The following is a 24,348-nucleotide window of genomic DNA, read 5'->3' as shown; positions in this document are numbered from 1 at the left end:
TAAAAAGTGTGGAACATAATACCAAATGTTCGTGGTGCAAGCACCCTCCGCATCTGCTTCTGATAAGGAAAAACTAGTAACATTATTGTTCTACTGGAGTTCATTTAAAAGCTATGTATCATAAGTGCTCATACACCACCAGGCTGTGGATCAGTAACTTGTTACCAGAAAGATATGAAGCTCTCTCAGCTGGAGTTTTACAAGCCCATACGGTTTCTGTGAAACCACAACATCCCTTTGTGTCCTGCCAGTTCTCCAGGCTGCCTGGAAAACGGATTCTAATAAGGCGCCATTTGATTTATTAGTGAAAAACCGCATTATTAATGTTCATCATTGTTTCTGACAGAAGTATTGAGGCTTTTGGGGATTTTGTTATTGGTTGTTTTATGCACAAAAGGCCATCTGTATTGACCTTAATTATGCTGATAAAGTTAGCTGCAAAAAGCAGGTTGTTCAGATAAGGAATGATGGCTGTCTCTGTTTGATTATTTATGTGCCTTAGCATTCAGTTTTATACCTGGCATAAGATGGTTACAATTGATCTATTTTCAATGATTGTATGTCTATGGGTGAACACATATATATAAGAAAAATTATAAATTAAAAATAATAAATTATAAACCAGTCCCTGTGGTTTATTTGGTTGCAGATACAGTATCTAAATGATCCACTGTTTTCATCCAGCCTTCTTGAAAGAATCCAGGATATTGGCTTTAAAAACATAACTGAGCATCTTGTTCTGTGCAGAACCCCCTCTGTCATTTTCCACTTGTGACCTCTGGTGTTTTTCACTATTGAGTCTAAGAAGTCCACTGGGATGACTTCAGTGGAATGTCAGTGGCTTTGAGGATTTTGAAAGGTTGAATCAGGTCCTGCTGCAGTCTTCTGTTCAAAACTAAAAAGAACCAGGTAAGCAGTGGTTGGTAATATGGTGACCATATTGTTTTCGTTTCAGGAAAGCATGAAACGTCATTAAAGGGAATGAATGGAGGTGCTGCTGTGTGCAATCAACAGATTTAATCAGATTAACCCAAAGGCCAACTTAATTTGCTGTATTGTGGTATGGGCTGTTTAGGACTCAAAGGAAAATAGTCCCCCATTAAATGCTCCCGTGTTTTTTCTGTAAATAATTAGAACCAGCCTCCCTTGCTTCCTGAGTACATCTCTTTCCCTTAATGGCTTGCATTATTTCAAGAGAAATAGATGTAGAAGTGCTGACTTCATATATATTAACTGGATATTTTAGAAAGGTTTTTGCAAAATGCCATTGTTTTCCCACTAATGTTTCAACTTTCAGTGATGCATTGAAGAATGTAAAAAAAGCTAAATACATCCAGAGTTTTATTATAGGTCTGTGCATACCACTGTGATGAACTCCCCAGTTCACACGTGGTAGGCGAGTGTTGGAGGTTAAAATGCAGAGAGCTCACCTGCAACTTCAAACTACAACCAAACTTTGGATAAATGCTGTTGAAAAATAAATATTTTATTATATTTATTTTTATTGTATTTATAAAAATATATATCGAGTACTCATGAATAAGTGACAAAAGGTGGATGCTGCACATTGGTGGTGGTGAAGGAGAGTCCCCATTACCTGTAAAGCGCTTTGAGTGGAGTGTCCAGAAAAGCGCTATATAAGTGTAAGCAATTATTATTATAAAAGCACACACTCCTATGCTGGCTAGGATTGCCACCTGTCCAGGGTTTTCCAGGACTCTTACAGATTTCCTGGGACAGCAGCCTTAAAAATGTCTTTCTGGGACATTAAACGTTTGCAGTTTTTTTTTATACTAAAGGATAATAAACCCTGGATCTTTGTTTATATATGTTATTCTAAATTGTGAGCTATCCTGTTACCCGCAGTTTTTTTACAAGCTAATTTATTTAGCATATGCACATTTATATTACCATACAAAGCTCTAGCATTTTCTAGTTCTATGCACAGCAACAGCCAATTTATTTAACACAAAGTTGCAGTCAACAGGCGTTACCTTGTTCAGTATACTGTACAATATTCTACATTATATTGCACAATAAGTGGCGTCATAAAAAGGAGCCAGATTCTGAGGACTGTTAAATCAAAGTGCATATACACATTGAGAGAGGGGTGACGAAAGATGTAACAATGCAAAGCTTGCTCTCCATCCACAAAACGTTAATGTATTAAAATAAGGGAAAAAAAAGTCGATATTCATAAGCCAAAAGTATTACTACTTTTAGGAAAAGGTGCACTCTCAAGCAACAGCTATACCTAAGACCTTTGCAGTAAGCGTTGACTGTTTACTACTGTGCATTCTTAGCAGAATGTAGTTTTTTTTCATAACGGCTTTGGTGTCTCAGTGTTTTGTTAGTCAGAGGTAATACTGGTCATCCCACTCTCTGCCCACACCACCTGTCTTTGAGACAGTGACTTCACCCTCAGCTGGGATTACATACTGGTGCAAATATACATGGGGAAATTTTGCATTTGAAGCAGTATGCAAGCTCATTACAAAATATAGAGGGGTCAGAAAATAACCTGAGCTTTGGGTAAAATTTTAAGCACGCTAGATCTTTATTTTCTCTGGCACGGTTCTGGCGATTGAGTAATAAATGAGTCAAACTTCAACATACCAATAATAATTGAGACAACAACACTACCGCAGTTTGTGAGAATGCAGAACTGTGTGTCTGAACGGGTGGTGAGTAATACAGGGGCTCCTCAAGGGATGGTCCTTTCTCCATTCCTCTTCACCCTCTATACTTCCGACTGAGTACAACCCTGCAGAAGTTCTCAGATGACTCTGCAGTTGTGGGATGTATTGAGGGTGGGATGGAGACGGAGTACAGAGGACTGGTCAATAGCTTTGTGAAGTGTAGTGGGGAGAACCATCTGCAGATCAATGTGGCTAAGACCAAGGAGTTGGTAGTGGACTTCAGGAGGAAGAAGGCCCAACCTACTCCTGTCTGTATACGTGGGAGCACCGTGGAGATGGTTAACTCATACAAATACCTGGGTGTTCACATTGATGACTGACTGGAATGGACCAACAATATCGAGGCCATTTACAGGAAGGCTCAGAGCTGACTTTACTTTTTGAGGTGGCTCAGGTCCTTCAGTGTGTGTAGTGAGATGCTTCTGATATTCTACCAGTCTGTCATAGCAAGTGGCATTTTCTATGCAGTGGTGTGCTGGGGCTCTGCTATGAGAGGGCGGGATGCTAATCGGCTGAACAAGCTCATCAAGAAGGCACGTTCTGTCATTGGGTCTGATCTGGACTCTCTGGAGGTGGTGGCTGAGAGAAGAATGGTGTCCAAATTAATATTTTTCATGGACAATGTCTCCCACCCCCTCCATGACATGCTTGTCGGAATGAAGAGCACGTTCAGCAACATGCTGGTCCTACCACGGTGTGACGGGGAGCATTACAGAAGACCATACATGTCTACTACCATAAGACTTTACAACCCAACTAGGGTGTGTCTGGGCAGGGGCAACACTGACACCATACCTGTACACCTGACACCCGATTCCTCTGTAACAACTGGTGCTCTGTTTTATTGGTGTTCTGTCTACATCTCGTTTATAGAAGTGCAATACATGGAAGTGGAATGGGCAATTTATTTATTATCCGCAACTGTGCAGTAGTTGCAGTAGTACCTACTCTGTGCAATATGTTTGGGAGTGTGCAATATCTATACTGTGTATTACATCTTCCTTGTGTTCTGTACATTCATACTTTTTTTGTGTGTGTGCCTTTTCTGTTTTGTTTGTAATTCTTTATTCCATGTTTTAAAATATATTGATTGTATTACTACATTTGTACTGTACTGTGTTGATTGTGCCTGGCTGCTGTAGCACTTGAATTTCGCACATAGGATTAATAATGTACCTACCTACACAACACAGTTACACGAAAACACTTATGTACTGTGCTTATCGGTGCTTTCCAGAAGCTTATGTCCTACAGGCCTAGAAATCCAGGATTCTACCCCTGGAATCTGAAAGAACTGTGACACGTAAGGCTGAAAAGAGAAAAATCCTAATAAATTGATCCGAAATCAGAAGTAAATTTCCCTTCCTACCAGGAGAAAACGTTTTTTGTCTTCCGCAATACAAGAAATTAAACTTGCCTGACATAAGACTGTGAATAGCACAGTGGCTAGCATTGCTGACTTGCAGCTCTGGGACCGTGGGTTCATTTCTGGACCTGGGGTATCTGCGTGGAGTTTGTGTGGTCTTCCTGTGTTCACATGGATATCCTCCAGGATCTTCAGTTTCCTCTCAGTCCAGACATACTGGTAGGTTAATTGGCTTCTGTAAAAAAAAAACTGGCCCTGGTGCGACTGTGTGTTTGTGTCTGCGTGTGCCCTGCATCGGACTGGTGTCCCTCCCAGGGTGCATCCTGCCTTGTGCCCACTGCTTGCTGGGTTAGGCTCTCGCTTCCCCCACAACCCCCCGGGGCCTCCATAATGGGTAAAGAAGTTTAGAAAATGGATGGATGGCAATAACACAGCAAGCTCTCTACAATAATGTTATTTAGCCAGAATCTCATCTCCAAGGCTGTTCAAGTAAGAAAGTAAGAGAAAGTAAGAGCATGATGATGATCCTTTTTCTCTGTGCATTTTCCATTTTTCTGTCTTCACCCTTCCTTTTCCCTTGCCTCTGTATGCTGTGCTCTGTGTCCGTTGAATGCCTATTTTTTTATTATACCTCGCACGATTTGCCATAAAATGAATGAACCAGAATAAACTACCAGAAACCCCCTTTGATCATCTGTATTCACCTGCCTGTCAGCTCACCTGCAGCCTGGCAAACACCTCCACCGATACCCATTGGTTTCGGCTTTGGGAATAAGGCCTTGAGTAGTACAATGAAAATGTGGACTGCAAAAATAGCTATTTGACAGTAATTTCATGTTTGTTTCCTATTTAATTTTTGTTTCCTATCTAATTTTACCACAAATATTTGTTGTGGTAAATTTAAGTTAATTTAATTCATCCATATATCATTGTGTGTCAGGTTCACATGATGTCTTATTTAAGTGGTTTAGTTTCACACTGAAATCCCATTTTGCTGACATGTGAGATTGGTTATTATTCTGTAATGTTGCAAAATGTGTATGATGAATGAGCCAGCTAGTCTAATTCTGTTTGGAACTCAACCTGACCTCGTTCAGACTGTGTACAGGAAGACGACTGTTATTTAGTCTTTTTTAGAAGGTTTAAATTTAGGTTTCGCAGTTGAAGGTCTTTTCTTTCAATTTTTAAAAAGTAACAGTGGGCTTCCAAGTGACAACCAGAAAAGGTGCTTTGAGCTCTGTGATTCAGATGCCTTGTGTGCTCAGCCTGCGTCATGTTTCTAGGTATTGAAAAGACTTTGTGACCTTGATACATTGGCTATGCCAAACCATATACAGTGGTGTGAAAAAGTGTTTGCCCCCTTCCTGATTTCTTATTTTTTTGCATGTTTGTCACACTGAAATGTTTCAGATCATCAAACAAATTGAAATATTAGACAAAGATAACACAAGTAAACACAAAATGCAGTTTTTAAATGAAGGTTTTTATTATTAAGGGAAAAAAAAATCCAAACCTACATGGCCCTGTGTGAAAAAGCGATTGCCCCCTAAACCTAATAACTAGTTGGGCCACCCTTAGCAGCAACAACTGCAATCAAGCGTTTGCGATAACTGGCAATGAGTCTTTTACAGCGCTGTGGAGGAATTTTGGCCCACTCATCTTTGCAGAATTGTTGTAATTCAGCCACATTGGAAAGTTTTCGAGCCTTAACCGCTTTTTTAAGGTCATGCTACAACATCTCAATCGGATTCAGGTCAGGACTTTGACTAGGCCACTCCAAAGTCTTCATTTTGTTTTTCTTAAGCCATTCAGAGGTGGACTTGCTGGTGTGTTTTGGATCATTGTCCTGCTGCAGAACCCAAGTGCGCTTCAGCTTGAGGTCACGAACAGATGGCCAGACATTCTCCTTCAGGATTTTTTGGTAGACAGCAGAATTCATGGTTCCATTTACCACAGCAAGTCTTCCAGGTCCTGAAGCAGCAAAACAGCCCCAGACCATCACACTACCACCACCATATTTTACTGTTGGTATGATGTTCCTTTTCTGAAATGCTGTGTTACTTTTACGCCAGATGTAATGGGACACACACCTTCCAAAAAGTTCACCTTTTGTCTCGTCAGTCCACAGAGTATTTTCCCAAAAGTCTTGGGGATCATCAAGATGTTTTCTGGCAAAACTGAGACGAGCCTTTATGTTCTTTTTGCTCAGCAGTGGTTTTCGTCTTGGAACTTTGCCATGCAGGCCATTTTTGCCCAGTCTCTTTCTTATGGTGGAGTCATGAACACTGACCTTAACTGAGGCAAGTGAAGCCTGCAGTTCTTTGGATGTTGTTGTGGGGTTTTTTTGACCTCTTGGATGAGTCGTCGCTGCGCTCTTGGGGTAATTTTGGTCGGCCGGCCACTCCTGGGAAGGTTCACCACTGTTCCATGTTTTCGCCATTTGTGGATAATGGCTCTCACTGTGGTTCGCTGGAGTCCCAAAGCTTTAGAAATGGCTTTATAACCTTTTCCAGACTGATAAATCTCAATTACTCTGTTTCTCATTTGTTCCTGAATTTCTTTGGATCACAGCATGATGTCTAGCTTTTGAGGATCTTTTGGTCTACTTCACTTTGTCAGGCAGGTCCTATTTAAGTGATTTCTTGATTGAGAACAGGTGTGGCAGTAATCGGGCCTGGGTGTGGCTAGAGAAATTGATCTCAGCTTTCCAAAGACGTGATAAACCACAGTTGATTTATGTTTTAACAGGGGGGGCAATCACTTTTTCACACAGGGCCATGTAGGTTGGGATTTTTTTTCCCTTAATAATAAAAACCTTCATTTAAAAACTGCATTTTGTGTTTACTTGTGTTATCTTTGTCTAATATTTCAATTTGTTTGATGATCTGAAACATTTCAGTGTGACAAACATGCAAAAAAATAAGAAATCAGGAAGGGGGCAAACACTTTTTCACACCACTGTATGTACAGCATTTTATTTTCATAGGATAATGCATTGTAGCCAAAGATGGGTTTGCTTTCACTCCAGAAAACAAATGTACAGTCAGGTAAACAAAAGGCCTATAGTAGCAGAGCTCTGACCTGTCAGCATAATGTAATTGTGTCCAATCAAACTCCTTAAAAAAACAATGGTTTCATTGTGTTTCTCAAATGATTGAGTTTTGGAATAGTTCTTCTTTTGGACAGTTTTCAAAGGAGTGATTTCATTAAGAGATCTTTTGCATGTGTTATTTTTTTTCTGATGTGGACCAGGCCAAACCACGTTCTTCTTAACAACAAGGGGCCCGTTTCGTAGAAGTGATTTACAGGGAATTGGCGTCATGAGTACATCACAGCTCGTAACTTGGGTTCCATATGACGTGCGTAGGGCTGTGGCAGTGCGGGATATCACCTGAAACCTGTGCAGCCGGGAGCAAACGCAGGTCAAAGATGTGATCACAAGCCCTGTAGAAGAAGAAAACATCCTTCTCTTTGATGTTTGCAATAAGACGAATTAGAAGGGAAAGGGTATCTTATAACTAGGCAAGACGTCTAGATGCTTCCTCAGACATAGAACTAATACCAAAGTAACATTTGGCCAGAGGAGAGATGATAACCAAATGTGAGCTGTTAGATAATGAAATAAATAGAGCACTCCCTGTTTTATTGCTAATCTTCCAGGCAACATAATTGACAATGGCAACATAAGTCTGCAGCTTTTAGATTTGTATCTAAAGATTCTATAGGTTTGTGAAATCGCATGTGCTTTTCTGAATGTGTCAAAAGAAAGCGGATGATGTCTGACCTGATCAAATGTGGTCTGATAAATAGCAGATGAATGTCAGTTAGCAGTTTTGTTTTGCTAAGAAAGTACCTGTATGTGTGTAGGAAAGGTTTTAACTTTAAATTCTGAGTCACTGCCTTTATATGCTAGGTGCTATTGATCGGCACTCTGGGAGTACATGAGACATCTTTGTGTTGGTTAGTTGAGCTCTTTCCAGTTGCTTTCCAACTGGTAATATTTCAGACAGACATATTTTGTTTGAGTAGCAGGTTAGCTGTTGTTGTAGGCGTAATAATAATGCAGGAAATATGCATTACAAACTTAGCTTCTGGTATTTCTTTGCTCTAATCTGTCTGAATGTTGTAGTTGTACAACTCAACATTGAACAAGAGGGATGTGTAGTGGAAAGATTTGATGTTTTGAAAATGAAGTTCCACAGCTCTTAAATCTGGACATTCTCTTCTTTAGAAGCCCAGACAACATTTTTGACCTAATTGCAATGATCTCTTCTTCAAAACGTGACTGATGGTATACCCTTGCCTGATGACAAGCCAGAGGGGTAGATGATGATTATGAAGGTGTAGCTCAAGAGGATAGTTTACTGGGATTAGGTGTTAGGGCGACAATAATTTAGCATGACTTTCACAGACATCCCAGCCACCTGGAAAAAGCTCCAAGATTGGAAACTGAATTTTCTTTTCTAGGGGTTTTAAAGTCGAATAAAGTAATTGCAGAAATCAGATTTTTTCATTTTGCTTTTTAGAAATTATTAAGGCATAAGGAAATATTAAAACAGTCGCTGAGATGTTTAACTTTCAGTTCTTTATATTAACTATCAAAGTACAATACTTTCTTAGATTTCAAATCCCTGAAGCTGAAAATCTTTAATTACTGGATTTCTTACTTATCGACCCAAACAAAAAGTAATGAGCAAAGATTTAAATTAATGTTTTTACCATCACAAAGTTTCTCAGAAGGATCCTGCAGCGTTTAGCTTACAAACAGTTTGCATTAATCTCCCTCATGAAAATAACTTTTTCACTTCAAGTCTCGGAACATCCACACACCCTGTTCCCACACGTTATTTTTCCACTCCAAGGTGGGCTCGTCCGATGTAAAAAGGGAGTCAAGTCAGAGTCGCTCCTCTCTTCCTTCCCGCCTGTAGGTACACAGCTGGGACCGTCGCCTTGTGGGTGGTGAGGTCTTGGCACACAGTGAAAATTGGCATTGCTGCCCACTGGGAAGAACACGACCGTTGTTTTCCTGTACGACTCATTCGTTATGACTTGTGCATCATATCAAGAAAAAAGTATTTGTATTTTTTCTTCAAACTTGACAAGGAAATAATACCAAAGGCAACAATAAAAATAAATCTGACAGATAGTGAATCGTTGTTAATATTGATGATTTAAATGGCTACAAAAGACTGTACATTCATTCTTCATAGTTCAGATGGAACTTCAAAGTGCCTCTGCTTTGGTCTCACCTCTTTTGGCTTGTGTTCAGTCCACTCTGAATGCCTCTCTCACCTATTTAAGAGCATCTCTTCATCCTTCATTGAGGTTTTTTGGCTTTCTTCTGTCACCTCTCTCTCATCTCTCTCTTCTTTTGGCTTCTTTCAATTTGTTTCTGCTGGCTTGATCGATCTGTATCTTCCAGCTGTTCTCTCTTAAAAACTGTAAAAGGAGTTAATATTTCTCAGACCCCCAGGCAGTGAGTTCTGGAGCTGTGGAGCAAGCGGCTGAAAGCATTGCCCGAGATGGATGTATCTGTAAGAAACTTCTACTGTAAGATGTATATAACTCTCCTTGGTGCTTAGGGAGCAATGGGAGATGCTAAGTATTGCAGGTATTTGGTATATAGGCTTTAAAAATGGCAATTTTCTGAAAAGTTAAGCATAAAAGTTTGAACTGAATGCACTGGGTAATGAGAACCAGTGAGGATATGTCAGAATTGGGGTGATGTGGTCCCGGAGCTTTGAATGCATTTGAAGTTGAGAAATGCATGTACATTCTTTTCTTATAGTTGCTGACACCTTGCTAAGTAACATTGAATTAGTCTCAGCAGCAAGTTCTAAAATTGTATTTCTTGGTTTGAATGTATTGTTTTCTTGTCGCACCTGCTTGTTATATACACTGGAAATGAATTGCCCAGCTGTAGACTGTTGTACCTTTAAGCAAGATAATTTGTATACATGAGTACAAATGTAAGTCACTTTGTATCAAAGTGTTACTTCAGTAAAAATCAATTGCTCACATTACATTTAAATTGAAAGTGAAGAATTAAAAATAACATTTTTAGAATCACTTTCCAATGATTCCGTTCACATACCATAATTCTGTTTCATGCATCTCAGTATAACAATTAATTTGATAAGCTCATTGCAGGTTTAAAAATAAAAACAAACAGACGTGACCTAGGCATAATATTGAAATTTAAAGAAATTGATACATTCTTAAATATGTATTATTTTCTGTTATAGTTATATAGAATTGTAAGCATATATATAGATGTTTCATAGACATTTAGACAACACAGGCCAATAACTGTACCTAGTATAACTAAATATACTGAGGTCTAACACTGATACAAAGTCACCCTGCTGAGAGGATCCAGTACTTCTAGGAAGCTCTGCAGGTTGGAGAGCCCCAGGACAAGTTAGGGGTTGTTTTGTGTCTGCAAAAACCTATCAATTGGAAGTCTGTCATTAAGGGGTGACTGGAACATAGGATGGCCTTAGAGATGATGATAATAATAATAATAATAATTGCTTGCACTTATATAGCGCTTTTCTGGACACTCCACTCAAAGCGCTTTACAGGTAATGGGGACTCCCCTCCACCACAAACAATGTGCAGCATCCACCTGGATGATGTGACGGCAGCCATAGTGCGCCAGAACATTCGCCACACATCGGCTATCAGTGGGGAGGAGAGCAGAGTAATGAAGCCAATTCATAGATGGGGATTATTAGGAGGCCATGATTGGTAAGGGCCAATGGGACATTTTGGCCAGGACGCCGGGGATACACCCCTACACTTTTTGAGAAACGCCCTGGGATTTTTAATGACCACAGAGAGTCAGGACCTCAGTTTTACGTCTCATCCAAAGGACGGCGCCTGTTTACAGTATAGTGTCCCCATCACTATACTGGACATTAGGACCCACATGAACCACAGGGTGAGCACCCCCTTACTGGCCCCACTAACACCTCTTCCAGCAGCAACCTTAGTTTTTTCCAGGAGGTCTCCCATCCAGGTACTGACCAGGCTCACACCTGCTTAGCTTCAGTGGGTTGCCAGTTGTGAATTGCAGAGTGATATGGCTGCTGGCAATCGCACGTATTGATCGCATGTAGTGAGTTTAAGTTTGGATTTGACAATCCCCAGGCACGTAAACTGATCCTCTTTTCTTGGCATAGGAGGTAGAATTGGACAGTAAACGGTGTGAAAGCTGTCTAAACAAGGTGATAAAGTGGCAAACTATGAAGTGAATTACCAGTCAAGAAAGACCAGCATTATACTGTACAGTATAAAAGAAGTAGCATTGGCCATAACTACATGACAAAGCAAGACACCTTGAGTGAGTTCCACCATCATACACACCAAGGCTCCAGTTATTTCAGGCCTGTTCTTTCAGGACTAAACCCCACCAGGTATTTCTGAACAGTGAAAAACAGAAGTGTCTGCAGAGATAAAGGGCTGTTTGTTATATTTCAGAGAAGAATGTTCCTTTTAGTATAAGTTTAAAGGAACAGTTCTCACAATATAGTATCCATTTTAGAGAGAAGGTTGTTCTATGGAGGGCCTTTTGTTGTAATACTGTAATACACATTTCTACAATAAATAAAATACTTTGTAGATTAATTATCAATTAATTTGTGCAAAGCAATCTCATCTACGTGCAATTCTATGTCTCTGTTAATTTGAGTTTAGGATTACAAGGTTAGGTTGAACTGTAGTGTGATAGGACAAGCTGTAATGGTAAATAACTTGTATATAATGTTTTTTTTAATGAATGTAGTTATTGTAAATATGTATTTGTCTCATTCATTACACTGCCATCACATTGTTCCAGGGAATCAAGAAAAGCTTGTGATGTTCTTGATCAATTTTCATTCCTGACTACAGGGTGCGTTTTATCTTATTTTATTTAGGTATCAAAATTTTAACCATTAAGTTATTAAGACATGTATTTATAACTATTAATTTAGTACTGTTTTCCAGGCCCACATTTTCAATTGCCTGTTCTTAAAATCTGAATTAGTGCAGCAGCCCTGTGGAGGACCCATGTTTAAGAGAGAATTTGAGAACCAGTTCCAGTTCTTCCTGAAAGCACTTGTGTATCTTTCCATTTTCAGACACTGCTTTATCCTTAGAGGGTCACAGTAAGCCAGAGCCTAAGGCAGGAGAGACACAAGGGTCAAGGCGAGATTACACCCCAGACGGGACCCCTCTTCATCACAGGGCATGCGCACGTCCATAGAACTGAAAATATCTCGTGTCTTTCATGTTTTCGTACTGGAGGAAGAAACCAGAGCAACCAGAGAAATCCCATGTGGACATGTTCATAGACATGTTCCCCCAGGGTGGAATCAAAGACAGGACATGGAGATGTGATACAGCAGGACTATCTGCCACACTGCCCTGCCTCCCACCAAAACGTTGAGACCCTCCTGCCATACGAGTCCTCTGATACAAGTGCCAGGTCACCCTCGAACATACGTGCAGGAGACGTGGTATCCTGAGGCAGGCACACCGAAAATGTTTAGTCCAAGACAGTTGACGTTGTTTCCCAGCTGCCCTCTTAAGTTGCCTTCTTTACCATCCAGGAACCTCTCCAAACATCTTTGGTGCTCAGCCAACAATATAATTCCATTCCCCCCATAGTATAGAAAACTTCTTATTCTGTGATTTTTTTTTTAATGTAACCTGACTTGTACATAAGCCAGAAACAGCCCTTTTTTAGTTGTGTGCGGACATGTATAGACAATTACCATTCATGATATTTAATGGGAAAAATAACATTTCAAAACCCTATCATTAGAGTAATTAAACACCAAATATAGCTTACAATTAAAAATATACAATAAAAATAACCTATAAAAGATTGGAGAGTGAGAAATCTCTTAATAAATTAATAAATACTTTATACTTTAGATCCCTACAATTTACTGTTCAGTAATAAAACACAATATAAAATGTATAACGGCAATATGTGTCATTCAGGTCTGAGAGGCAAACTGCAAGATGTTACATGTGCGTGGGAATATGAAACTGAAGTCTAAAACAGAGCCCTGGTGGATGCTGGTGATGACCTCACTGTGCTTATTCCATGCTATCCACCGAAGGAACGTGCTGTACTACTTGTTCACAAATGGGAAATAATTTCCAGAGCTCAAAAAAATTATCATGGGACCTATGGGAGGTTTTATGTAAAGTCAGACTTCTGTTTGTTGGTTCATATATATCTTTGGGAGCGGCTGTATAGCTAAAATGAGGTCCTGTACAAGTTGTGGTGAAGCTTTAAACCAGAGGACTCCAGACTATAGGGCTCCTAATATACTGTGAGTAGTGCTACTGTAACTGAACCACTCAGAAGCCTACAGCAAAGAACAATGATAGTGAGTAATATGATGCTTACAAAGAAGGACCAAGGTGATGGACACGTATATGAGTATGATAAGGCGCCTTATCACATGTTACCACCTTGAAGCCAGATCCCATCAGATGTCAGAATCTAAACAAGGAGCCTGGACAGCACTTGGATGAGAGTCGTCCAGGGAGAGCCAGGCTGCTGCTGGTGCAAGATGCGTTAGTGAAATATTAGGAGGCAATAGGAGGTGCCATCTTTTAGGTGAGTAGTCAAGCTGAAGGTTCAGGGAACAGTACAGGAGAGGAGGGGTGTAGGACGGGTGGGGGGTGATGGAGTGAGTCCTCTCCTACTGTATGTGGAAGGTTCTTTGAGTTGAAAAGTGATATGTAAATGTAAGGAATTAGTAGTATTATTGTAATGCAATGATTGAAGCACTGCAAAGCTTCTAAGGAATTTAGAGCTGCTTCATTTTCAGATACTTGTTAGAATCTGAAAACTGCTCTTCAGGTGTGTGTGTGGGAATTGGTACAAGTTTAGAAAGTACACACATGAATGGCATATTTGTGTTGATGTTAATACCTGAAAGAGAGTTTAACATCTTGCATTTGTATAGAGCTTTTCGTTACAAAAAAAGGATCTCAAAGCATTTTACATCTTAGAAGGGACCTGCTTCACCCTTTGTGGTGGACGGTACCTGACTGATTTAACGGTGGCGAGATGCTGATATCATTGAATTCCTGGCTTCTGCAGTTGCACAGATTTGAAATTTGTTTATAAAATTAAGTGTAAATCGTCACACTGAAGGATCATACCAGTTTTGTAGCTTATACATATTTTCATTAAAAAAAATACACACTATAAGCTCATGTATGTTTATCAAATGATCTTTAATATGCTTATTTAAAAGGCTACAATGTTTAAACTTGGACCATGCTGTGACAGGGGTAGATAAAGTATTTTAAGTAGAAGCCTTTATTGTAGCCTGGGCCATTTTTGTTTAGAAGTATAAAGCAGAGCTCTGAACGTGCCAGAGAATGTGAAATGTGCCAAATGCATGAAGTGTTTCTTTTCAGTTCTGAACTATATAAAGATTAAAACAAAAAGTTGTGCTTTGGTCTGCTTCTTCCCATATAGAATTTTTGACATTTTTAAGTATAGAAAGAACATAATATAAAATAAGGAAAGTAAATTTTAGCTGAAGTCCTTCTAGATTCTTTGAGGGTATTTTGAGCAATATTTTTTTTAAGTAAAAGCCATTTCATGAACAAGACAGTTAAGTGCAATTCTTTCCAAGCAGTAGTTTACATATTTTGCAGCACATGCATTCCAACAACTTGTAAGTCTCTTGCTTGTGTGTTGATCGGAGCTTTTTGGTTACTGTGAGCCACACTAATACTATATTGTGCTTAGCTGCATATTTCTCCAGTAAAAATGGGATGGGGCAAAATGTGAACTGCAAGAAGGATGTTCAATAATGTTTTAATGAAGAAGTATTGAAATTTGAGATGTTCTGAACAGAAGCATTTGGCGATTTTAGCATTGAAGTCATAAGTGTTATATCATCTATTTAACATATTTTTGGATCAGTAATCTGAAACACACAAAGCATGGGGTGCTCTCATGGTGATTAACAGTGTGGTAGACGCTAAAAATTCGGTTGCAACATTTTGCGTGCAAAAAAAGTCCACAATTTTGTATGCAATAAGAAGAAAGTAATTATGCACTGTGCTTCAGAGCTGGATTTGAATGACCAGAAGGTATCTGGTTGGCTTCATACCATTATCTAATCAGATGCCCAGGCAGGTTTTTTGTAAGATGTCTAGTTCATGGTAAGTGCATGATGGATATGGACTTTAGTTTGTAATATTAATGTTTTTGCATTTGGAGCAGTCGTGATAATCTTTATAAAGCAGACTTTTACTGTCTCTTGCTTTTTTGGCATATCCAATGCAGAGCAGAAAACAGTTGTAAATGGGTTAATGGAAATAAGCACACAGCACTGTTACTGTTACCAATAAACTGCCAGTATTATACAATAAGCTGAATTTGGCAACTAGAATCCTGACTAGGTCACGCACTATGTCCTAAATCTCCATAACACCATTCCAAAAAAAATCGGAGACTTTTCCACATTGGATGCTGTTAAGTCTGACCTAAACACTTATTTTCTTTTTCAGAAAGTTTTTTTTGTGGTTACCTTATTTTCATATCTGCTTTGTATTTTTATTTTTATTGTACAATGTGCTTTTTAAGTATTGTGAAGCACTTTGATATGATTACTTATAACATGTTATATAAATTTTATTTTTGATATCGTTGCTTTGTGTTTTGCTACTTGCAAACTTCCTTCTTTTCGTAAGCTACTGAAATAACTGTTTTACCTAGTATTTTGTTTACCTGCATATCCATATAAGCATATTTATACAAGAGTATTCAGATTTCTAAAACTGCATCTGTTCTTTGCAGTGGCTCACAGAAGGTGGGTCCTGAGATCAGTTTCAGATGGTATACTGTACCTTGTGTGTGGAGTGTGCATGTTCTTCCCTGCTCTTGTCTACTGTTTTCTGCAACTGCAACTGTTTTCTTCCTCCTTCCTTCCATACTCTGTAGCGTACAGTATGTGACCTGCAATGGACTGGTATCCTGTTCAGGGTATAATCCTGCCTTGAGCCCACTGATTGCAGGATAGCCTCCAAGTTGCCGTGACCCTTACCAGGAGCAAGTTACTTTCTGATGATGGGCAGATTAAAGCACAGCAGTATGACCAAAATACAGAAAATGGATTGGAAAAGTTATTCAAGATGCAAAATTATTACTACAGTGGAATATAATTAATATACTTATTTCTGGATTTTAAGGTATTTCATAGTCACACCTTTCAAAGATTCTTCCTGCATAATTTATTAAGTGACTTTTTACTTTTACACACTGCCCACACACTGTAGCTGTTTCTTCTGTCCCTTTGGACATTATACAGCTGTGAATTAATTACATGGAAAACTGAAAAAAATCTCAAACATTCGGCTTTTAGCAGCAATCCAATAAAACACGGACAAAATAGTGAAAAGTACTGACAATATGAGATTCTCAAAAACAGATTTTTATACAGTATAAATTATGATATACTTTTTAGAACTACCTTGTTTTAATTGCTTTATTACATTTTTAAAATTGTTCCTTTATTTTTATTGCGTTATTAATACACACTCTATTATGTTCACTGTTCATGCCGCTCTGTATTTTGTTCACTGTACTAATATAAACAGAAATCGGAAGTGTTTTCTAAGTTGCCCTTGGATCTGTCAAAGCCTGTTGCTACCTGGAACAGGAGTACTTAAAATTAATAGTTCTGTTCGTTTTTTAAGCTTTAGTCTCATTACTAAAATAATCAGTAAGCACCCTTTTTTATACCGCTTACTAAAACTTGTGGTCATCAAATTTATTTAACTTCCGAAGTCTAAGAAGTTTTTTTTGCAGACCCTAGAGGCCTGAGAGACATTTTCCTGCAGTGAAACTAAGCTGGTTTAGGCTTCTGTAAGAAGATGCACTGGGGTGCCCTATCCCTAGATGAACTACAGTTCCACTCCTGTCTGCCTCACTCAGCGATCAGACCTTAGACGGTGTTCAGAGAGGCCTAAAAGGGGGACACGAGGTTGAGCAAGTTCATGCATTTCAGCCAAAGCAGTCAAGCTAACCAGCCACGGAAATGTCAAGGACAAGAGCACTGTGAATAATTTTCAGTTTGCTTTGAAGGATAAAATCATCCAACTGTGTCATGCATGCTTGAAAAAGTCCATACCCCCTGCAGTAATCTAGTTTGAGCCTGGCAGTGAAAAAAGGACAACGCTTCACTCCGAGTGTTCTCGTCTGCAGCCCTGGCGCAGGTGTTGCACAGTAGTGTTCTGATGATCAAAGTACATACTGTAAACAGGCAGTAACAGAAATATTGATAGTGTTCAGAGATGTTTTTTTTCAGTATCTGGACACCATTACCTTCTGATGTAACGTCTGCTTTCAATATCCAAATTGATGCTGGAGAAATAGGTCATCTTCCATGCTATTTAAGCCATTGAAAGGTTAGGTCATTCAAACTCGATGGCAAGATTTGAACACTTTACAATTTAGGGTGACATCTCTATCTGTAATCAAAGATAGTATGCAATTTCTGAATCTAAAGAGGATTTTTGCATGGATCTGATTAGATGCTCTCAGTAATGGCACCTGACATTTTTGCATTCATTGATTAATCTCATAACAGGATTGCAACTCTCTTTGCAAATCCAGGGTCTTTCACTTTATGGTACCTATTTGAGTTCTGTCTCCTGTATCATCCACACTTTTCTGCTTTCTCTTTCACACATTTCTTAGGCTTTGTTTATCTTTATGTTCTATTTTTGTTCTCTCTTTTTTCTGTTAACAATGTCATAATGAAAGAGCTGAACTGCAGGTAGAAAAGGGTCATTTCACACCAGACTACACTAGCATTGAAGCAGTTGTTGGAATTTATTATAGTTCTTGAATGTAAAATTCATACAGACTGATGAGCTGATATTGTTCGACTAACGCATTTGTGGTGTTTTGAACTGCGTACTAGATTACTGGCCAACAACATGAGTGAATTATATCATCCATCCATTTTCTAAACCACTGTATCCAATACAGTGTCACGGTAGGAGCTGGAGACTATCCTAGCAAGCAAATGGCGCAAGGCGGGTTAAACCCTGAAAGGGATGGGATGCCTGTCCATAACAGGACACACAGACATACACACTCACACCAGGGCCGGTTTTCCCAAAAGGCAATTAGCCTAATAGTTTGTCTTTGGACTGTGGGAGGAAACCGGAGCACCTGGAGGAAACCCACATGAACATGGGCACAACATGCAAACTCCACACAGATAGCTCCCCAGGTCCAGAATTGAACCCTGGGTCCCAGAACTGCGAGACAGCTATGTGAATCGCTGCGCCACCCAGATTCTATTATTTTAAATAAAAATACCTTGTATTGAATATGTTATACAGTGAATGTAAATCTGTAAAATCTGAAAAGCCTCTCAAGAATGAAGCTGAAAACACAAAACGGTGTTTTCATAATTGTCCTAAACATAAAAAAAAGAAACTTGTGACAAATGGTCAGTGGTTTTCGAGGCAGAAAGATGAACGCAGCCAAAAAAAGCCGCAATGCTGCTGGGTTGTGTTCTGTAGCCCTCTGTATCCCAGCAGCAAAGAGGTGTTCAAGAAGCTGGTGCGATAAGAAACCTGTGTTTTCCGATTAGGAAACTAAAGAGATTAGCCACTAAACCATTTAATTAGCATTAAACCATGGAGAGTGGTCAGAAGAGCAATGAAGAAACATTTTGAAGTTCCGTCTCCTCTCGTCAATAGCGTAAGAGAGAAATTATGGGCATATGATTGTTGGAAGTTTGTGATTGAGCCCCAAGTAAAAAAAAACATGGAATTGGTGAAGTGAAGGTCTTGGATTGCTTTCCCAGTGCATAAACTGAAGATATAATACATACATTAGAAGGTATGTTTTATAAAAGAGCAATGGCTCTCTATTCATCTTCATCACGCAGTACCTTTGGAAAGGTAATTTGAGGGTTTGTTTTGGCAGCATCTTAATGAGTAGCTATATGGCAAGGCAGAATATAAATTCCTTCAGTCAGAAAGTAGAGCAACTGTGTTGAAGCTGGTACACTGGGCTGCTCAGACATGTGACTGTGTGGTATTAAAATGTTATGGGATGAACACAGGGAAAAAAGACTGCAGATGGCATTGCTATACTCTGGGAAATCATTTGGACTGAATCTGCAAAAGCTGATGACAATACACTGCTCATGTTTCAGAAATGTGTAGGGTAGTGTGTATGCTCAGATGTTTTTGCACATTATTTTTTTACATTATTTGTGTCAGTATTCCTGCAAACCACTGGATTTTCCTTGGAGGACAGTGGATTTTCATGTGAATTGATCTATCTTTCATGCTGATTGAATTTTTTGTTTTTCTCGTACCTCACAAAAATAGCCTGCATTGCTGCATGTGAAATGCACAAGAACTTCCACGAAGAGAATGCAGCTGATGAATTGCTCTCCTTTAAATTAGTCTTTTTTGAAATTCTGGAATGAATGGGGATCTCAAAAAACTGTAGGTACAAATGTACCATTTGCTATTCCTTTCCCTTTTTTTTTTTACCTGTTCTGCTCACCAGATTGGTATGTCAGCATTATCTTTAGCCTAAATACTGTATTGTAGACTCTCAGTATTTGTACTTGTATCTCAGTTGTTACCAAATCAATATCTTCTGCAATATGATGAGGGATGATGTCTATATTTTATGAGAGCAAGACATTTCCTGTTTTAAAAAAAACACTATGTGTGGCGAATTATTCATATATTCTGATGTATAGACTGTATCTATAGTTACAGTTTGCAGTTCTAATTTATTTAAGACTGTTACTGTCTCTCAGGGTATCCATAAGCATGACTTAATTCCCAGCTGGCAGTTTTTCAAAATAACACAAATAAAAATAATAACAATAATAAAGTAAAGTATTATCAACAGAATTCCTCACTGCAAGGGAGATATTGGTCTTGGGGAGGTGGGCCAGATTTCCTGTGTCATTCTGTTCTGTGATTCAGAAAGGGCAGTTTTAGGACATATTCAAGGAGCGAGAAATGTTTTCTAAAGGCCTTTCAGGTTCAGACCTGCTTTGGGCTCCAGTGAGGATTGGAATTCTGAGACCAGTTGTAAGATGTGCAGGAGGGGGTGGTGCTAAATGCTCTGGGGCCTTTTGGTGGCAGATTCTAGTGGCCAATTACTTGCATTTAAGGTGCATTGTGCCCTCAGTGAGTTAATCCTGCTGAGTCATAAAAGCTGCTGAGTAATATAATAAACTCATGGAAACAAGTGGTAAATGCTGACTCCTGGGCCTGATCCAAAATAAAAAGTCTGCAGCTAATATGTGCTACACAACTGTTCATCATCTTTTAAATACCTTCATAAGTTAGAATACACCACATATAATGTGACTATCTTATTTCTCCATTTAGATAATCTCCACATCAGAAACACAATTTTGTTCTGTCATACTCTGATCTCTTGATTAAAGCACCCACAAAGAACGCCTGAACAGCATGCTGAACGTTTTCCAATCTTTTCTACCTGCTACAGTGTAAATGCTTATCAGATGTCTGATTATACTAGCAGTATGGACGCAAGTGTGCTCCTGTAAAAAATGATGTTGTAGGCATGTGTCTTACTGTCAGTTTCTTTAAACACTGTCTTCAGAAAAGACTGCAGTCACGGGCTGAGATATAAAATCTTTGAAATGTGTTGGTGGGTAACTAAGTCAGTCTGCTACTAACGGGTTGTTGACTGTATACTGCAGAGGAGAGAGAGTCTGGGATTCAGAGTGCTCTCGAGATGTTTTGATCAAATTCCACTAAAGCTCTGCAACAGAACTCCACAAAGTGTTCAACGGATCACAAAATTCCCATTCTGAAAGTGTTCTAGGACCCCTTTAAACCATGATCTAGCTCTCTCAAGAAAGGAAGACGTCATTTGCTGAATAAATTCCTCTTAGCTACTGCTGTTAGCTAAACATTCATTTCATTTGAATTTTTCTTCATACAGCCCTTAGTGAATATTAGGGTGTTGTGATGGGAGGCTGGGTGTTTATCCAGTTGCTGATATTATTGTTTCAACTGTCACCACAAGAGATCTGCTGTCTTATCTGTATGACTTTCTTCTCTTGTCTGAAATCAGTGCCCTTCCTGTTACCTTTATTAGAGAACTAGATAAGCTCTACAGCAGTTCAAGTAGGGAGCTGCATCAGCATGCATAGGCTGCAAAGGAACAAGTTAAGGTTTATTCCATGCTGAAAAGAAAAGAGACACAACGTTTCTCCTGTAGAGATGCCACACCTGAAGAAAGCTCCACAGCTGAAAAGCCTGTCAACTGTCAAAATACTGTTAGATCCAGGTTTAATGCCATTTGCTGGCAGGACCAATGATTGATAGATATCTATCTTACAAGGTGGGATGGAAACTGAGATGCACTTAGATCGAACTTAAAATGAACTTGTGAAAGAATGACCACACAAAAGGAGGAAACACTGACAATATTCAGGTTACAAGAATACAAGAATTTCTGTTTTTGCTAGGCTAGAGGAATGTTTCAAAGTACAGTCTTCTCACCATAGCATTGTCTGTCCATTCACGTAGGTACTATGGTTTTTGCCACGCTGAATATACTCCACTGTTAATTTTAAGCCCCACCTGGATATTGCACAATTATCTGTATAACTTGGATTGTTGGGAATTACAGCTTGGATGTCAGAATCCATTATATACACTTACAACCCTGAAAATGTCATTAGTGATGTCATAAGCTGCTTATTTACTTCTGTTCTCTCAAATGCTATTTATCTTCTTAGGTAAAGCGCATTAAAAGAACTTGGACAACTTTCTCAGTAGTATGTATTAATGCTTAAAGGGCAAATTTCACTTGCATCAGAGTTAGGGCAGTGTCATGCTGAGACAGACTTATATTCTGGCTTTGTTCCTTAATCAGAGCGATACTCAAGATTTCGCTGTGTTCAACAAAGGCTATGTTAACACACAAATAGAAGAGAAGTTGCTCTAAATGTACATTATACTGTAGATATTATACTTCTCATCCCTATCGTGGTACTCCTTTCCATGTTGCTGTCTAAGGTCCCTTGACATATGATCACACAGCTCCAATGGAGCCCTTGTGCCGCAAAGCTTTGACTGCGTCAGCAGGAGCTGTCCGTCACCATCCTTATGGTACCATGGATGCCAGGTCTTAAAAGGTCCATACAAATAAAATTAGGAAAATCTAACACATTTTTCTTTTAGTTTCAACTAGGTCCTTGTTTTGTTACAATCTGGAATAGTCTTGTGAGGATTTTAAATACTTGCATGAAATGTCCTGTGTTCTAGACTGAAGAGAATTAGTTCTTTTTAGCTATCTTTATATGACAGTTCTCAGAAATCAGGAATGGCTTTTTAAGACTCCAATGCCTATTTTGTTTTATGATGACACCTGTGGATTAAAGTGTTCTGAATTAGATCTTGAAGCATCAGAAGCATTGGAAAGCCAAAGCATAAGATACCTTGATTTGAATTGCACATGCATCCCTTTTTTTTAACTGCTTCATCCAATACAGGGTCTGCTGGTAAACCAGAGCCTATTCTAGCAAGCAACAGGTAAAAGGGGGGATATCAGTCATTCTCAGCGCACACACAAACACCAACACACACAAACACACTCACACCAGGGCTGATTTCCCCTGGAGCCAATTAACCTACAAGTAAGTCTTTGGACTGTTGGAGGAAACCCATGTGAAACTGGGAGAACATACAAAATCCACACAGACAGCACCCCAGGTCTGGAATTGGAATGCTAACCACTGAGCACCACCATGCCACCCCTGGAATTGCACATTATCATATTGTCAATTGTTTCATTTTGCACTTGCTTCCACATATGGCTTTGGGAAAAACCTGTAGGCTTCTACATAAAAAAAAACCCAGATTCCTTTAATGTTTCCTCAGAATCCGTAATCCATGTGACCTGTCTTCACATGGATGTGCAGCTTCTGTCTGTCACTCACCCTATTTTTGTAGCATGTACAAAATGATTATCCTAACTTTCTCAGCTTTCTAATGTAAATTATTAGCGTAGATCAGGAGGAACAACGGGCCTAAAACAGATCCCTGCTGCACACCACTGCTTGCATGTCTTCAGATCTCTCCTGTCCCTATTCATTAACCAAGTCCTGTTCATCAGTCTGTCTCAGAAACTCTAGTCATCTCAGCTGTTGCACACTAACAAAAGATATGCAGTTGACCACTAATTACAGGTTTAAAAAATCTACTGTGTCTCTAGTTGGGGAAAAAAACCCGGTAACCACAGACCCAAAAGATGTTGAAAGAATAGTATTCATAATATTTTAAGAAAGGGTACATTAGTACATGGAGAAAGCAGTCATTCCCAATTAGTTGATGTAGGCCTTGGGCTTTTCAGCTCAAGGTTTTTCATCACCATATTAAATTGAGAGAACACAGTTTCTTTATGATTTTATCCTCTTACCTAGCTTAATTCATTGTGATGATAGAATAAGCCATTTGGACAGTTGCCTAGACATCTGAATTTACACTAAACATTTTGACACTGTTCTGGGGGTTTTATAGAAATAGTCAGGTGAAAGTACTAAGATGTTTGCAGATCATGATGAGCTAAGGTAGGATCCGTCTTCAAAATCGACTTCCTGTAGTCCTTAATGCCTTCGTATGCATGCCAGAGTAAGTAAAGACGTCAGGAGTCTTGTCCTTCCCTGTTTCTCATGGACAGACGTTTAGCAGTTTGTGCCTTTAGAGTTTCCATTATATTTCCAAGCTATTTTGATTTATGGAAGCCCTTCCACGTAACAAAATGGTTTTCTGTTCAGTTTGTTTGCATCTGTGGTTTAGAACACATTTGAATTGTAAGCAACGTCCCTGACGTGCTGCAGTTATTTTGCTAGATGACCAGATCTGTGCTAATGTAAACACGTTTCTCTCATCAGTGATGAACTGCGTAAGGAGGCACGTCAGTTGAAGAAGGAGCTTCTGGCAATTAAACAGAGGAAAGAGCAGAATGTGGAAGAAGAAGAAGAAGAAGGAGATGCCGAGAGTAAGAATCTTTTTAATTTGCTAATATTGATTAAAGATTTCTCTCTTCTTTAAACTTCACAATGGCTGACCCTGTGTATAAGTGAGCTAGCATTTTGTCCTAGAAAGTACTAATTCTCAAAAATGCTAGCCTTTTTTTATGACGTTGCAAAGAAAAAGTTTTGTTTCGAAGCAGGAACAGTTTATTTTTGAATAGCTCTGCATATTTTTTTAATTTACTTTTAAAAT

The 24,348-nt window shown here is 39.1% G+C and overlaps 1 protein-coding gene across 2 annotated transcripts in view; it reads left to right on the top strand.

Moving 5' to 3' along the window:
- The window catches only part of cwc27 (CWC27 spliceosome associated cyclophilin), a 109,675-nt gene that overhangs the window by 54,583 nt on the left and 30,744 nt on the right, over positions 1 to 24,348 (top strand). For both annotated transcript variants that reach the window (XM_088912126.1, XM_088912125.1), the window contains exon 11: positions 24,015 to 24,121. In XM_088912126.1, the coding sequence (XP_088768252.1) occupies positions 24,015 to 24,121 (107 nt within the window). The remainder of the gene's footprint in view (positions 1 to 24,014; positions 24,122 to 24,348) is intronic.

This window comes from Atractosteus spatula, chromosome 3, assembly GCF_055471065.1.
Source record: "Atractosteus spatula isolate fAtrSpa1 chromosome 3, fAtrSpa1.hap1, whole genome shotgun sequence".
NCBI lineage: Eukaryota > Metazoa > Chordata > Actinopteri > Semionotiformes > Lepisosteidae > Atractosteus > Atractosteus spatula.
The sequence above is the reverse complement of the archived record's forward strand: the minus strand, read 5'-3'. Positions and strand labels throughout refer to the sequence as shown.